At 47.6% G+C, this 17,375-nt stretch overlaps 1 protein-coding gene across 1 annotated transcript in view; it reads right to left on the bottom strand.

Moving 5' to 3' along the window:
• Nucleotides 1-939: 939 nt before the first annotated feature.
• LOC137625305 (protein FAM32A) overlaps nucleotides 940-17,375 on the bottom strand; it is a 61,999-nt gene continuing 45,563 nt past the window's right edge. The window contains exon 3 of the mRNA XM_068356134.1: nucleotides 940-1,180. Within this exon, the coding sequence (XP_068212235.1) occupies nucleotides 1,058-1,180 (123 nt within the window). The 3' untranslated portion in view covers nucleotides 940-1,057. The remainder of the gene's footprint in view (nucleotides 1,181-17,375) is intronic.

The following is a 17,375-nucleotide window of genomic DNA, read 5'->3' as shown; positions in this document are numbered from 1 at the left end:
ATCATCATGAGACACAGGATCATTATCAAAAACCTCCCCCGGAGGAGGAGGGGGAGCCGCCCCGCTATGGGAGGCGACGCCCTCTCCCCCCACCAAAGGACGGGAAACAGAACTAGGGCCTGCGCTTCCACTCGGCGGTCTCTCCTTAGGAGCCGAACGAGGGGGAGCTTCGGAGGAGGTTTGGGCGGCGGAAGAAGAGTCCCGAGAGCCTTCCTCCTTCAAGGCAACCCCAGAAGGAGAACGGTCTCTCTTGGACTTGTTCTTACGCCGGCGGCCAAACTTCTCCCACTGGGAGGCAGACCACTCCCTACATTCACTACAAGTATTTTCTCTGTCACACCGTCGGCCTCGACACTGCGGGCAAAGGGTGTGAGGATCCGTATCCACCGCAGACATGAAAGTACTGCAAGGGCGACCGGCAATACCAGGGCACTTGCGCATGGTGGACATCCAAGGGCGAGGCCAACTTCAAACACACACAAGCTGAGGAAAAGCAAAAAAGATTAAGGCTGTCAAACGAGGACGATGGACAGACACGTCTGTTCATCGCCGGAGCCAAAAGTGAAGTGAAGCAAATCACCGGTGTGTGTGGGGGGGAGGGGTAGCAAGCTACCTCTTCCCCTACCCCCGCTAACTAGCGCGGGCGTAGTTAACCCTCGTTAAAAACTATTGGCTCGTCATTTCAGCTACGCCGAAAGTAAACCCAACGTAAATAGCGTGGTTTGTATTTCGGTTACGGAACAACTCTGCATTCCATACTTTAACTTTCTCTGGTATATTTGGAAGTTATTTATATCAGAAAAGTGACAAGAAGGACCCTTTCACCGGCGAACACAGGTCGACCCAGAAAATGCTAATACAGTAATACCCGAAGAGTCAGCTTTACCAATTTCTTCAAGCGAATAACACGAGATAAACAAGGTTCCATGAAAACAAAACTTCAAAATTTTACCATTTATTGGATGTGGAAAGAAGAGTATTGTTCTAGAAAGATAAACATATTGGATATTTCAGATTTATCTAAACAAGAAAAATTATAAGAGAAGTATGTCCCGGTTTACTTAGTCCAGGAAACTTTCGGTATGTCGAAGTGCTCTGTGAGAGAATCCAGATGACGGTTGAACTCTTCTACCTTCTCCTTGTGTGTTTTGCTGGCTTTCTTCAGAATACGTTCAGCTTCCTGAAGATCAGAAAAGTGTCAGATTTAAATGTGGTGCTAAGATAGCTTTCAAGAAAGATTACTGTCAAAAGATAGTCAATTTCAAACAACTTGGAAGCATAAAATACTGTAAGGTCAAAATATTAGTAACTTTTTCAGGTATATAGTAAATATTTGTATGTTACTTAAAAAACCTATGACCATTAATGGAGTATGAGTTTGGCAAAGGTGGAACCAAGCGTTGAGCTTTAAATGAGGTAATGACAGCCCCACACGCCTGAAAGGTAGCGCTCAATTTTGACCTTTGAGGCAGGTACTGTAACTTAAAAGGTCTCAGGTCTGTATAGTTAGGGAAAATGTTATTTTTATTAATAAAATAAATTTTTGAATATACTTACCCGATAATCATGTAGCTGTCAACTCCGTTGCCCGACAGAATTCTATGGAGGGATACGCCAGCTATCACAATACTAGAAGGGGGTGTACTTACCAGCGCCACCTGTGGCCAGGTACTCAATCATTTGTTGTTGACACCTCCTCAATTATTCCTCGGTCCACTGGTTCTCTCTGGGGAGGAAAGGGAGGGTCGATTAAATCATGATTATCGGGTAAGTATATTCAAAAATTTATTTTATTAATAAAAATAACATTTTTCAATATTAAACTTACCCGATAATCATGTAGCTGATTCACACCCAGGGAGGTGGGTGAAAACCAGTGTACAAGATTAAAGGATAGCTAAGTATCCCATATTTCATATAACAGTTATCTCAAATAACAATGAAATAATAAGTACCTGGTAAGGAAGTCGAATAGAACCGTTACTCTGCCTCTTTATTTAAAGTTCGTCTTCCTTACTGAGCGCAGCGTTCCTCTTGGAGGCTGAATCAACCCAAAGGTGCCAAAGTACACGGGGTTGCAACCCCTACTAAAGGACCTCTACCAAACCTTTAACCCAGGCGCTTCTCAAGAATGAATAGACCACCCGCCAAATCCAAGGATGCGGAAGGCTTCTTAGCCTACCGTAACAACCATAAAAAACAACAATAAAAGTATTCAAGAGAAAGGTTAAAAAAGGTTATGGGATTAAGGGAATGTAGTGGCTGAGCCCTCACCTACTACTGCACTCGCTGCTACGAATGGTCCCAGGGTGTAGCAGTTCTCGTAAAGAGACTGGACATCTTTCAGATAAAATGATGCAAACACTGACTTGCTCCTCCAATAGGTTGCATCCATTATGCTCTGCAGAGAACGGTTTTTATTAAAGGCCAACGAAGTAGCTACAGCTCTTACTTTGTGGGTCCTTACCTTCAGCAATGCAAGGTCTTCCTCCTTTAAGTGAGAATGTGCTTCTCTGATCAGAAGCCTTATATAGTACGAAAGCCCATTCTTGGACATGGGTCTCGAGGGTTTCTTGATGGCACACCATAAGGCTTCTGACTGTCCTCGAATAGGTTTAGACCTCTTCAGATAATATTTGAGAGCTCTGACAGGGCAAAGAACTCTCTCTAGTTCGTTACCTACCATGTTGGAGAGGCTAGGTATTTCGAACGATCTAGGCCAAGGACGTGAAGGAAGCTCGTTCTTTGCTAGGAATCCAAGCTGAAAAGAACATGTTGCAGATTCGGTTGTGAAACCAATGTTCTTGCTGAAGGCATGAACCTCACTGACTCTCTTAGCTGTTGCAAGGCAAACGAGAAAAGCAGTCTTGAGGGTAAGATCCTTGAAGGAAGCTGACTGGAGAGGTTCGAACCTAGATGTCATAAGGAACCTTAAGACTACGTCTAGATTCCAGCCTGGAGTGGAAAGACGACGTTCTTTAGATGTCTCAAAAGACTTGAGAATGTCTTGAAGGTCCTTGTTGGAAGACAGGTCCAAACCTCTGTGGCGGAGAACTGAGGCCAACATGCTCCTATATCCTTTAATCGTAGGTGTTGAAAGGGATCTCTCATTCCTAAGATGTAGAAGGAAGTCAGCTATTTGGATCACAGAGGTATTGGTAGAGGATATTGAATTGGCTCTACACCAGCTTCGGAAGACCTCCCACTTAGACTGGTAGACTCTACGAGTGGAAACTCTTCTAGCTCTGGCAATCGCACTGGCTGCCTCCTTCGAAAAGCCTCTAGCTCTAGCGAATCTTTCGACAGTCTGAAGGCAGTCAGCCGAAGAGCGTGGAGGTTTGGGTGCAACCTGTCTACGTGTGGTTGACGTAGAAGGTCCACTCTTAGAGGTAGAGTCCTGGGGAAGTCGACTAGCCATTGAAGTACCTCTGTGTACCATTCTCTTGCAGGCCAAAGGGGAGCAACCAGCGTCAGCCGTGTCCCTTTGTGCGAGACGAATTTCTGCAGAACTTTGTTTATTATCTTGAACGGAGGGAATGCGTACAGGTCGAGATGGGACCAGTTTAGAAGAAAAGCATCCACATGAACCGCTGCAGGGTCTGGAACAGGGGAACAATAAAGCGGAAGTCTCTTGGTTATGGAGGTGGCAAACAGATCTATGGTAGGTTGACCCCACAAGGTCCAAAGTCTGTTGCACACACTCTTGTGGAGGGTCCATTCCGTGGGAATGACCTGATTCCTTCTGCTGAGGCGATCCGCTGAAACATTCATATCGCCCTGGATGAACCTCGTGACCAGAGTGAGGTTTAGACCTCTTGACCAAATGAGGAGGTCCCTTGCGATCTCGTAAAGGCTCCTCGAATGGGTCCCTCCTTGCTTGGAGATGTAAGCCAAGGCTGTGGTGTTGTCTGAATTCACCTCCACCACTTTGCCTAGCAGGAGGGACTTGAAGTTCAACAGGGCAAGATGAACTGCTAACAGTTCCTTGCAGTTGATGTGGAGTAATCCTTGTTCCTTGTTCCATACTCCTGAGCATTCCCGTCTGTCCAAGGTCGCACCCCAGCCCGAGTCCGATGCATCTGAGAAGAGATGAAGATTGGGGGTCTGGATGGCCAATGATAGACCCTCCTTGAGAAGGAGATTGTGCTTCCACCACAGGAGAGTGGTCTTCATCTCTTGGTTGATAGGGATAGAGACTGCTTCTAGAGTCGAGCCCTTGTCCCAATGAGCAGCAAGATGGAATTGAAGAGGGCGGAGGTGGAGTCTTCCTAGCTCGACAAACAGGGCCAGTGATGAGAGGGTCCCTGTGAGACTCATCCACTGTCTCACTGAGCAATTGCTCCTCTTCAGCATGCTCATGATGCACTCTAGGGCTTGGTTTATCCTGGGGGCCGATGGAAAAGCCCGAAAATCCTGACTCTGAATCTCCATTCCCAGGTACACAATGGATTGGGAGGGAATGAGTTGAGATTTCTCTATATTGACTAATAGACCTAGGTCTCTGATTAAGTCTAAAGTCCAATTGAGGTTCTCCAGACAACGACGACTCGTGGAGGCTCTCAACAGCCAGTCGTCTAGGTAGAGGGAGGCTCTGATGTTCGATAAGTGTAGGAATTTCGCTACATTCCTCATCAGATGAGTAAAGACCATAGGAGCTGTGCTTAGGCCAAAACACAGGGCTTGGAACTGATAGACAACCTTTCCGAAAACGAATCTCAGGAAAGGTTGGGAGTCTGGATGAATGGGAACGTGAAAGTATGCATCTTTCAAGTCCAACGAGACCATCCAGTCCTCCTGTCTGACCGCTGCTAAGACCGACTTGGTCGTCTCCATCGTGAACGTCTGCTTGGTGACATACTCGTTGAGAGAGCTGACGTCCAGCACCGGTCTCCAACCTCCTGTCTTCTTGGCCACAAGAAAGAGACGGTTGTAGAAGCCCGGGGATTGATGGTCCCGGACTATAACCACTGCCTTCTTCTGCACAAGTAGCGACACCTCCTGTTGCAATGCTAGCCTCTTGTCCTCTTCTTTGTAGTTGGGAGAGAGGTTGATGGGCGATGTGGTCAGAGGTGGTTTGAGGCAGAATGGAATCCTGTAACCGTACCTCAGCCAACTGACAGACTGTGCGTCTGCACCTCTCTTCTCCCAGGCTCGCCAGAAGATCTTGAGTCTGGCTCCTACTGTTGTCTGGAGAATCTGAGAGTCAGTTCTTTCCCTTAGATGTCCTGGATCCTTTCCTAGACTTGCTCCTGTGAGAGTCTGGACGGGAGCTTCCTCGGCTGGGGGCTCTACCACGAAAGGGCGGTATGAACCTCGTAGCCGGGGTATCAGCCACTGGGGAGCGATAAGTCTTGGGGACTGAGGTGGCAACCTTAGACTTACGAGCCGATGAGGCTACAAGATCGTGCGTGTCCTTTTGTATCAGGGCAGCAGACAAGTCCTTAACTAGCTCCTCGGGAAAGAGGAACTTTGAGAGTGGAGCAAAAAGGAGTTGTGACCGTTGGCAAGGTGTAATGCTGGCGGAAAGGAAGGTACACAGTTGTTCCCTTTTCTTCAACACCCCTGATACAAATAACGACGCTAGCTCACCCGATCCATCTCTGATGGCCTTATCCATGCAGGACATTAATAGCATGGCAGAATCTTTGTCCGCAGGAGAGGTTTTCTTGCTGAGGGCCCCCAGGCACCAGTCGAGAAAGTTGAACATTTCAAATGCTCTGAACAACCCTTTTAGTAAATGATCCAGGTCTGAGAAGGTCCAACAAACCTTCGAGCGTCTCATAGCAGTTCTCCGAGGCGAGTCCACCAGACTTGAGAAGTCAGCCTGGGCAGAGGCAGGTACTCCTAAGCCTGGTGCTTCCCCTGTGGCATACCAAACGCTAGCTTTCGAAGCGAGCTTCGTTGGAGGGAACATGAAGGAAGTCTTGCCAAGGTGTTGTTTAGACTGCAGCCACTCCCCTAAGATCCTTAAAGCCCTCTTGGAGGATCTAGCTAGGACAAGCTTAGTATAGTTGGACTTAGCTTGTTGTACGCCCAGCGAAAACTCAGATGGTGGAGAGCGGGGAATAGCAGAGACGAAGTGGTCTGGGTAAATCTCCCTGAGTAGAGCCAAGACCTTACGAAAATCAATCGACAGTGGAGAAAGCTTAGATTCGTCCACGTCTGATGAGGGATCAAGGTGTGCCTCCTCATCATCCGATACCTCATCAGCAGAGGGTAGCGAAGCGATCGGACCAGAATGCTGAACCGCAGAGTCAGAACGGGTAGGAACAATAACAGTGGTTTCCTCTTCCAGTGACTGTTGAGGGAAAACCTGAGGCTCAGACTGCAAAGGCTGAACAACAGACGAAGCAGAAGGCAGGCGCATGGGTGAAGGAGGTTGACTCCTAGCAAGAGAGGTTGAACCCAAGGATTGCACAAGCTGAGCGGAGGACGGAGGCGGAGTAGTCCGTTCCTGTTCCTGTGAGATGAGCGGAGCATGATGAGGTTGAGGCTGCGCAGAACAAGGTAAAGTTCTCGCAAGCTGAGGCTCCTGAGGCGCAAGTCCAGAATGTAGAGGAGCTTGCCTTGAGGAGGGTTGAGCTCGCTGCAGCGATGGCTGAGCAGACAGACTCACGGAGGGGAGAGGTTGTTGTATCCCAACCGAGAGTTGCACCACTGGTGGAGCAGCAAGGGGAGGCGGAGGAAGAGTGGAATAACTCTCCTGATCCCAAAGCAAGGGTTGCCTTAAAGAAGGCTGAGGCTGAACACCACTGGGAACAGCGAACTCCGAAAGTGGCTCAACATCGTACGCCTGGCAGATGGTGCTGCGACCAGGCGGAGCAAGTGCAGGCGGGGCGAGCACAGGCGGAGCGAGAACAGGCGGAGGGAGTGTAGGCGGAGGAGGAGGTGCAACACTCTCAGCCCGACACTCACGCATCAAGTCCGAAAGCTGAGCTTGCATGGACTGAAGCAGGGTCCACTTGGGATCGGCAGAAACGATAACAGACTGAGGTAAAGTCTTAACAGTCGGGCTCTGTTTTGGCAGAACCTTACTCCTCTTGGGCGGAGTACAGTCGACAGATGACTGAGGCGAGTCAGAGCTGAGCCAATGACTGCAACCTGGCTGAGCACTCGCGGACTGGACTCTACGTTTAAGCGGTCTCGAGACCTGAGACCAACGTTTCTTCCCTGCTAGTTGATCAGCGGACGAGAATAAGACGGGCTCAATCGTCTGCAGGTGGGAGTGACGGTCTAAGGAAGACACGCCCGCAACCACCGAGGATAGTTCTGTGCGCCTAACAAGGCCTGTCGAACCCTTAAGCCCTTCGACATTGCTTCTCCCCTGGGCATGGGAGCTTGCAAGAGGTCCCGGACTGGGAGGACGACTGGCTCGCACAGAAAAATCCTCACGCACCACACTGGCACCACTAGCACTTGGCACTGCACCAACACTAGCACTCGTCACAGCACTGGCACTAATTCCACCCACTGCACTCTTGACCTTCAGTTCTTTAACTTCGGCCATCAGAGACTTATGGTCACTTACCACTGATTCTACTTTATCGCCTAAAGCCTGAATAGCACGCAAAACAACTGACATATCAGGCGGAGGGCACACAGTAGGTTCGGGGGTAGCCACTACAGGGGTAGGAAAAGGTAGGGGATCATGAGGTGAGGAAAACATAGAAGAGTGAGAAGAACTTCTCCTAACTCTACCTCTCTCTAACTTAGATGAATATTTTAAAAGACGGACAAAATCCAATTCCGAAAGTCCGGCGCATTCCTCACATCGATTTTCTAATAGACAGGGCCTGTCCCTACAGTCAGAACAAGCGGTGTGAGGATCTACCGAGGCCTTCGGAATACGCCTATTGCAAGACCTACATCGTCTATGGGAGGGGGCTTGCGAAACGTCAGACATCTTGTATTCAAAGAGTTAGCCAAAGGGTGATCCAAAAACAAGCAAAATTCGTTAACCGTATTATCAGTATTATATAAAAGCTATCTAGCTAATATAAGAAGGATTCCAGTAAAGCGACAGCCGTTAATCTGAGAGAATACTTCACCAAATATCCGTGAATAAACTCGAAGACCATAAGCGTATCCCAGAACGTCTAGCCGGAAGCACGACAGAGGAATAATTGAGGAGGTGTCAACAACAAATGATTGAGTACCTGGCCACAGGTGGCGCTGGTAAGTACACCCCCTTCTAGTATTGTGATAGCTGGCGTATCCCTCCATAGAATTCTGTCGGGCAACGGAGTTGACAGCTACATGATTATCGGGTAAGTTTAATATTGAAAAATAAAAATTAATTTTTAAAAATTTGACTTTTTCCTACACAATACAAGCCTTCAACTCTTAACCCTTTTACCCCCAGGGTATTTGGAACTTTCCAGCCCTTAACCCCCAGGGGTTATTTTTTTTTCAAGCACATTTTGCAGTATATTTTCTTAAAATTGCTCTAACAGCCTTAATTTTCATCATAGAGAGGTCAGGTTGGTCTCATTCTCTTGGAAAATGCCTGAAGTTTCTCAAAAAATTATCAAAATTATGAAAAAAAAAATGTAAATAGCAGTTTTTTGCAAGGATGTACCACGGGGGTAAAGGGATGAGTTTTGTGAAACGTACCAGTACGTCCTTTGGGGGTAAAAGGGTGAATAGGTTACTTATCCTTAGGAAGGAAGAAAGTCACTAAAACCAATCTTATTGGTTTAGTGACTCGGGAAATGTTAATGCAGTTTGGTCTTGGGGAAGAGCGAAAGTGACAACTCCTGTCAACCTCCCAACAACCCGAACATGGAGATGTCGCAGGTGTTTAGGTTTAGTCCCTACCAGGAGACTGGTAGGCAGTCATGAAGGAACTATATCCATAAGGATATTCTCTGAACATATGGCCATATGAAGAATAGGAGCATACAGTCCGAGAAACTTCATTACAGAGCTTCCATAAATAAACGTTAATCAGTCGTGAGGCTCCCCTGTATCTAGCGTCCAATATGCTTCAACCCAACAGGGAAAAACGAAGAAGAGAACTGCCAGACATTCTATACCTTCTTGTGGACTTGTGTTACAACCGTTATCTTTGATGAGATGCTGCATGTCCCCTGAAGGGGCTACGTTCACAACAAAGCTTGTCGAGCAACTACCGCAGGATTAAGGATAAGGTTATCTGTGGACCTGACCTGTAGGCGAGCTTCCATGGGTAGGCTAGTGAGCAACGAGGGTTGTCTGATGTGCCAGATTCCTACCTTCAGAACTAGTGCTACTGACAGGTTCTTCCTGAAGGTCGGGGAGGATCTGATAACAGGATAATACTTCCGTAACCACATAGCATCAGAAAAATTAAGGGTGCATGAGTCGGAAGCAAAGTTCTTGGATATTCATCCAACATAGATCTAACCATCAATACCGTAACTTCAAACGATAGTCATTTTCATTTTGCAACCAACATAATGAGATTGGAATTGTGCCAGGCTCTAAGACATGAGAAGGAGGCCTCCTATCATTGCAAATGACTCGTGACATCAGACAAGTCATGCAGTATGCTCATCATGATGCATCTGCTGAGGTTCGTGAGTAGTGTAGGATCAGCTCCTCAAGGTGATCAATCAAGGGTACAGGCAGGTCCACTTGAAAGACCTAAGGTCTCAAGCAATATCCCTAAGGGATATGAGTTCCTGGAGCGAAAAGACCATTCAAAGCTACTCCTGAGCCCAGACTGGTCCTCCAAAGGCCAAGCTCTTGAGTCAGAGGTCTACTTAAAGGTTGCATGACAGTCTTTTCCAGCCAAGACTGAGAGGGGCTTCCTCGACAAAAGAAGATGAAGCAAACCGCAGTTCATTGCAGAGGCTCTGTCCTGCGCAAATATCCCTCCTCAGATGCCATTAACAGAAGGAGCAAAGTGGAGCATCAGCAAATCTGAATACCACCCGGATGTTGAACCTTGCAAGTACAGTAATATGAAAAAATGAACTCATCCACAGACTGAGCTAAGAAAGACAGGGCCATGCGGAAAGGCTAGGATATCTAGAGGGTCTGGTATGTTGAAAGGAGACCCGAAAGCTGCCGACTACCCAAGATTAGAAAAGCAGCTTACAAGAAACATTTCTATCCCAGGTATAACTGCTTGTATATAGTTGGTGAAACAGAACTCCTTTGCTTGTGGACGTAAGTCCCAAGAGTGGATTGTTGTTATTCAACATTATCCATTGGAAATCTTGTAAAAGCATTGCTCAGACTTCCAGTGGGTTGCAAGCATGTGTTTTACTTCTGTCAACCATTTCCCTGAGGTGTTTATATTCTCCAAGTGAGCCCACCATCCTTGGATCCATCCAATGGCCGGATCTCTGGAGGTAGGGTTCGAATTGAATTCCTTTGGAGGGGAAATTGTTGGAAGAACAGTTTCTATTTTTTTTTTTTTTTGCTCAATCCTTCAGAAAGGAGAAGTGGTTAATATAATGGTTGTTTGTAGCAAGAAAGACTGAAGTTGTTTCTTTACATTATTTTTTTTGTCAGATATGTTAGACCAGTAGCTAATGCCTCAAGAATATGCTTTTTTTTTTTTTTTTATTCTGACTGCAACAAGAGTCAGTTGTGAATGCCAGATTATTATTATTAATTTCTACTAGCTTTGGAAGTGATTTACTATTTTATCCAAGTATTGCTTATTTCATCTTTGTGTGGTTGTGAATGATAGACTTAGTTTATTATTTATCTTTGATTATAGTCCAATAGTTTAGTTAGCTAGGAATGTTTGATTTTTTATCTTTTTTTTTATTTCATACCCCTATTAAAGGTCAAAGGTTTGTATTACGTGTAGGAAAATAATCTTGCAATTTACTCAAGGAGGGAAAGCCGACACCATTATCTGGTATTTTGATTTGCGATACCAGCTAACTGGCTAAGTAAAACATCTGTATTCATCCTGCCTCTAGGGAAAATACATGTTGCAAAGAACTAGGAAATGATTTCTTCTTGATTTCTTAGGTAGGCACCTGTTGCTGTCACCCAGAAAAGCTACAGCTTTGTGGTTTCCCTGACAACTACTAGACTTGGTATGATTATTTTGGCTCTTCAATGTTTTGTGTCCTGTCAATGGCGTTCCGTTCCTTCATTCCCCAGAAGACTTTTAACGTCATTTATAATTCACAGTCAAGAGAATAAACTGCTGTTACCAATTTTCACATCTAATATATAACATATCACCAATGCAGCCCCCTCCTTGAGAAACATTAACACTATATTCCAACATGGTAAAATGTTATTTTTATTAATAAAATAAATTTTTGAATATACTTACCCGATAATCATGTAGCTGTCAACTCCGTTGCCCGACAGAATTCTATGGAGGGATACGCCAGCTATCACAATACTAGAAGGGGGTGTACTTACCAGCGCCACCTGTGGCCAGGTACTCAATCATTTGTTGTTGACACCTCCTCAATTATTCCTCGGTCCACTGGTTCTCTCTGGGGAGGAAAGGGAGGGTCGATTAAATCATGATTATCGGGTAAGTATATTCAAAAATTTATTTTATTAATAAAAATAACATTTTTCAATATTAAACTTACCCGATAATCATGTAGCTGATTCACACCCAGGGAGGTGGGTGAAAACCAGTGTACAAGATTAAAGGATAGCTAAGTATCCCATATTTCATATAACAGTTATCTCAAATAACAATGAAATAATAAGTACCTGGTAAGGAGGTCGAATAGAACCGTTACTCTGCCTCTTTATTTAAAGTTCGTCTTCCTTACTGAGCGCAGCGTTCCTCTTGGAGGCTGAATCAACCCAAAGGTGCCAAAGTACACGGGGTTGCAACCCCTACTAAAGGACCTCTACCAAACCTTTAACCCAGGCGCTTCTCAAGAATGAATAGACCACCCGCCAAATCCAAGGATGCGGAAGGCTTCTTAGCCTACCGTAACAACCATAAAAAACAACAATAAAAGTATTCAAGAGAAAGGTTAAAAAAGGTTATGGGATTAAGGGAATGTAGTGGCTGAGCCCTCACCTACTACTGCACTCGCTGCTACGAATGGTCCCAGGGTGTAGCAGTTCTCGTAAAGAGACTGGACATCTTTCAGATAAAATGATGCAAACACTGACTTGCTCCTCCAATAGGTTGCATCCATTATGCTCTGCAGAGAACGGTTTTTATTAAAGGCCAACGAAGTAGCTACAGCTCTTACTTCGTGGGTCCTTACCTTCAGCAATGCAAGGTCTTCCTCCTTTAAGTGAGAATGTGCTTCTCTGATCAGAAGCCTTATATAGTACGAAAGCCCATTCTTGGACATGGGTCTCGAGGGTTTCTTGATGGCACACCATAAGGCTTCTGACTGTCCTCGAATAGGTTTAGACCTCTTCAGATAATATTTGAGAGCTCTGACAGGGCAAAGAACTCTCTCTAGTTCGTTACCTACCATGTTGGAGAGGCTAGGTATTTCGAACGATCTAGGCCAAGGACGTGAAGGAAGCTCGTTCTTTGCTAGGAATCCAAGCTGAAAAGAACATGTTGCAGATTCGGTTGTGAAACCAATGTTCTTGCTGAAGGCATGAACCTCACTGACTCTCTTAGCTGTTGCAAGGCAAACGAGAAAAGCAGTCTTGAGGGTAAGATCCTTGAAGGAAGCTGACTGGAGAGGTTCGAACCTAGATGTCATAAGGAACCTTAAGACTACGTCTAGATTCCAGCCTGGAGTGGAAAGACGACGTTCTTTAGATGTCTCAAAAGACTTGAGAATGTCTTGAAGGTCCTTGTTGGAAGACAGGTCCAAACCTCTGTGGCGGAGAACTGAGGCCAACATGCTCCTATATCCTTTAATCGTAGGTGTTGAAAGGGATCTCTCCTTCCTAAGATGTAGAAGGAAGTCAGCTATTTGGATCACAGAGGTATTGGTAGAGGATATTGAATTGGCTCTACACCAGCTTCGGAAGACCTCCCACTTAGACTGGTAGACTCTACGAGTGGAAACTCTTCTAGCTCTGGCAATCGCACTGGCTGCCTCCTTCGAAAAGCCTCTAGCTCTAGCGAATCTTTCGACAGTCTGAAGGCAGTCAGCCGAAGAGCGTGGAGGTTTGGGTGCAACCTGTCTACGTGTGGTTGACGTAGAAGGTCCACTCTTAGAGGTAGAGTCCTGGGGAAGTCGACTAGCCATTGAAGTACCTCTGTGTACCATTCTCTTGCAGGCCAAAGGGGAGCAACCAGCGTCAGCCGTGTCCCTTTGTGCGAGACGAATTTCTGCAGAACTTTGTTTATTATCTTGAACGGAGGGAATGCGTACAGGTCGAGATGGGACCAGTTTAGAAGAAAAGCATCCACATGAACCGCTGCAGGGTCTGGAACAGGGGAACAATAAAGCGGAAGTCTCTTGGTTATGGAGGTGGCAAACAGATCTATGGTAGGTTGACCCCACAAGGTCCAAAGTCTGTTGCACACACTCTTGTGGAGGGTCCATTCCGTGGGAATGACCTGATTCCTTCTGCTGAGGCGATCCGCTGAAACATTCATATCGCCCTGGATGAACCTCGTGACCAGAGTGAGGTTTAGACCTCTTGACCAAATGAGGAGGTCCCTTGCGATCTCGTAAAGGCTCCTCGAATGGGTCCCTCCTTGCTTGGAGATGTAAGCCAAGGCTGTGGTGTTGTCTGAATTCACCTCCACCACTTTGCCTAGCAGGAGGGACTTGAAGTTCAACAGGGCAAGATGAACTGCTAACAGTTCCTTGCAGTTGATGTGGAGTAATCCTTGTTCCTTGTTCCATACTCCTGAGCATTCCCGTCCGTCCAAGGTCGCACCCCAGCCCGAGTCCGATGCATCTGAGAAGAGATGAAGATTGGGGGTCTGGATGGCCAATGATAGACCCTCCTTGAGAAGGAGATTGTGCTTCCACCACAGGAGAGTGGTCTTCATCTCTTGGTTGATAGGGATAGAGACTGCTTCTAGAGTCGAGCCCTTGTCCCAATGAGCAGCAAGATGGAATTGAAGAGGGCGGAGGTGGAGTCTTCCTAGCTCGACAAACAGGGCCAGTGATGAGAGGGTCCCTGTGAGACTCATCCACTGTCTCACTGAGCAATTGCTCCTCTTCAGCATGCTCATGATGCACTCTAGGGCTTGGTTTATCCTGGGGGCCGATGGAAAAGCCCGAAAATCCTGACTCTGAATCTCCATTCCCAGGTACACAATGGATTGGGAGGGAATGAGTTGAGATTTCTCTATATTGACTAATAGACCTAGGTCTCTGATTAAGTCTAAAGTCCAATTGAGGTTCTCCAGACAACGACGACTCGTGGAGGCTCTCAACAGCCAGTCGTCTAGGTAGAGGGAGGCTCTGATGTTCGATAAGTGTAGGAATTTCGCTACATTCCTCATCAGATGAGTAAAGACCATAGGAGCTGTGCTTAGGCCAAAACACAGGGCTTGGAACTGATAGACAACCTTTCCGAAAACGAATCTCAGGAAAGGTTGGGAGTCTGGATGAATGGGAACGTGAAAGTATGCATCTTTCAAGTCCAACGAGACCATCCAGTCCTCCTGTCTGACCGCTGCTAAGACCGACTTGGTCGTCTCCATCGTGAACGTCTGCTTGGTGACATACTCGTTGAGAGAGCTGACGTCCAGCACCGGTCTCCAACCTCCTGTCTTCTTGGCCACAAGAAAGAGACGGTTGTAGAAGCCCGGGGATTGATGGTCCCGGACTATAACCACTGCCTTCTTCTGCACAAGTAGCGACACCTCCTGTTGCAATGCTAGCCTCTTGTCCTCTTCTTTGTAGTTGGGAGAGAGGTTGATGGGCGATGTGGTCAGAGGTGGTTTGAGGCAGAATGGAATCCTGTAACCGTACCTCAGCCAACTGACAGACTGTGCGTCTGCACCTCTCTTCTCCCAGGCTCGCCAGAAGATCTTGAGTCTGGCTCCTACTGTTGTCTGGAGAATCTGAGAGTCAGTTCTTTCCCTTAGATGTCCTGGATCCTTTCCTAGACTTGCTCCTGTGAGAGTCTGGACGGGAGCTTCCTCGGCTGGGGGCTCTACCACGAAAGGGCGGTATGAACCTCGTAGCCGGGGTATCAGCCACTGGGGAGCGATAAGTCTTGGGGACTGAGGTGGCAACCTTAGACTTACGAGCCGATGAGGCTACAAGATCGTGCGTGTCCTTTTGTATCAGGGCAGCAGACAAGTCCTTAACTAGCTCCTCGGGAAAGAGGAACTTTGAGAGTGGAGCAAAAAGGAGTTGTGACCGTTGGCAAGGTGTAATGCTGGCGGAAAGGAAGGTACACAGTTGTTCCCTTTTCTTCAACACCCCTGATACAAATAACGACGCTAGCTCACCCGATCCATCTCTGATGGCCTTATCCATGCAGGACATTAATAGCATGGCAGAATCTTTGTCCGCAGGAGAGGTTTTCTTGCTGAGGGCCCCCAGGCACCAGTCGAGAAAGTTGAACATTTCAAATGCTCTGAACAACCCTTTTAGTAAATGATCCAGGTCTGAGAAGGTCCAACAAACCTTCGAGCGTCTCATAGCAGTTCTCCGAGGCGAGTCCACCAGACTTGAGAAGTCAGCCTGGGCAGAGGCAGGTACTCCTAAGCCTGGTGCTTCCCCTGTGGCATACCAAACGCTAGCTTTCGAAGCGAGCTTCGTTGGAGGGAACATGAAGGAAGTCTTGCCAAGGTGTTGTTTAGACTGCAGCCACTCCCCTAAGATCCTTAAAGCCCTCTTGGAGGATCTAGCTAGGACAAGCTTAGTATAGTTGGACTTAGCTTGTTGTACGCCCAGCGAAAACTCAGATGGTGGAGAGCGGGGAATAGCAGAGACGAAGTGGTCTGGGTAAATCTCCCTGAGTAGAGCCAAGACCTTACGAAAATCAATCGACAGTGGAGAAAGCTTAGATTCGTCCACGTCTGATGAGGGATCAAGGTGTGCCTCCTCATCATCCGATACCTCATCAGCAGAGGGTAGCGAAGCGATCGGACCAGAATGCTGAACCGCAGAGTCAGAACGGGTAGGAACAATAACAGTGGTTTCCTCTTCCAGTGACTGTTGAGGGAAAACCTGAGGCTCAGACTGCAAAGGCTGAACAACAGACGAAGCAGAAGGCAGGCACATGGGTGAAGGAGGTTGACTCCTAGCAAGAGAGGTTGAACCCAAGGATTGCACAAGCTGAGCGGAGGACGGAGGCGGAGTAGTCCGTTCCTGTTCCTGTGAGATGAGCGGAGCATGATGAGGTTGAGGCTGCGCAGAACAAGGTAAAGTTCTCGCAAGCTGAGGCTCCTGAGGCGCAAGTCCAGAATGTAGAGGAGCTTGCCTTGAGGAGGGTTGAGCTCGCTGCAGCGATGGCTGAGCAGACAGACTCACGGAGGGGAGAGGTTGTTGTACCCCAACCGAGAGTTGCACCACTGGTGGAGCAGCAAGGGGAGGCGGAGGAAGAGTGGAATAACTCTCCTGATCCCAAAGCAAGGGTTGCCTTAAAGAAGGCTGAGGCTGAACACCACTGGGAACAGCGAACTCCGAAAGTGGCTCAACATCGTACGCCTGGCAGATGGTGCTGCGACCAGGCGGAGCAAGTGCAGGCGGGGCGAGCACAGGCGGAGCGAGAACAGGCGGAGGGAGTGTAGGCGGAGGAGGAGGTGCAACACTCTCAGCCCGACACTCACGCATCAAGTCCGAAAGCTGAGCTTGCATGGACTGAAGCAGGGTCCACTTGGGATCGGCAGAAACGATAACAGACTGAGGTAAAGTCTTAACAGTCGGGCTCTGTTTTGGCAGAACCTTACTCCTCTTGGGCGGAGTACAGTCGACAGATGACTGAGGCGAGTCAGAGCTGAGCCAATGACTGCAACCTGGCTGAGCACTCGCGGACTGGACTCTACGTTTAAGCGGTCTCGAGACCTGAGACCAACGTTTCTTCCCTGCTAGTTGATCAGCGGACGAGAATAAGACGGGCTCAATCGTCTGCAGGTGGGAGTGACGGTCTAAGGAAGACACGCCCGCAACCACCGAGGATAGTTCTGTGCGCCTAACAAGGCCTGTCGAACCCTTAAGCCCTTCGACATTGCTTCTCCCCTGGGCATGGGAGCTTGCAAGAGGTCCCGGACTGGGAGGACGACTGGCTCGCACAGAAAAATCCTCACGCACCACACTGGCACCACTAGCACTTGGCACTGCACCGACACTAGCACTCGTCACAGCACTGGCACTAATTCCACCCACTGCACTCTTGACCTTCAGTTCTTTAACTTCGGCCATCAGAGACTTATGGTCACTTACCACTGATTCTACTTTATCGCCTAAAGCCTGAATAGCACGCAAAACAACTGACATATCAGGCGGAGGGCACACAGTAGGTTCGGGGGTAGCCACTACAGGGGTAGGAAAAGGTAGGGGATC

The sequence above is a fragment of the Palaemon carinicauda genome, chromosome 32, assembly GCF_036898095.1.
Source record: "Palaemon carinicauda isolate YSFRI2023 chromosome 32, ASM3689809v2, whole genome shotgun sequence".
Lineage (NCBI taxonomy): Eukaryota > Metazoa > Arthropoda > Malacostraca > Decapoda > Palaemonidae > Palaemon > Palaemon carinicauda.
This window is presented reverse-complemented; position numbering and strand designations above follow the sequence as displayed.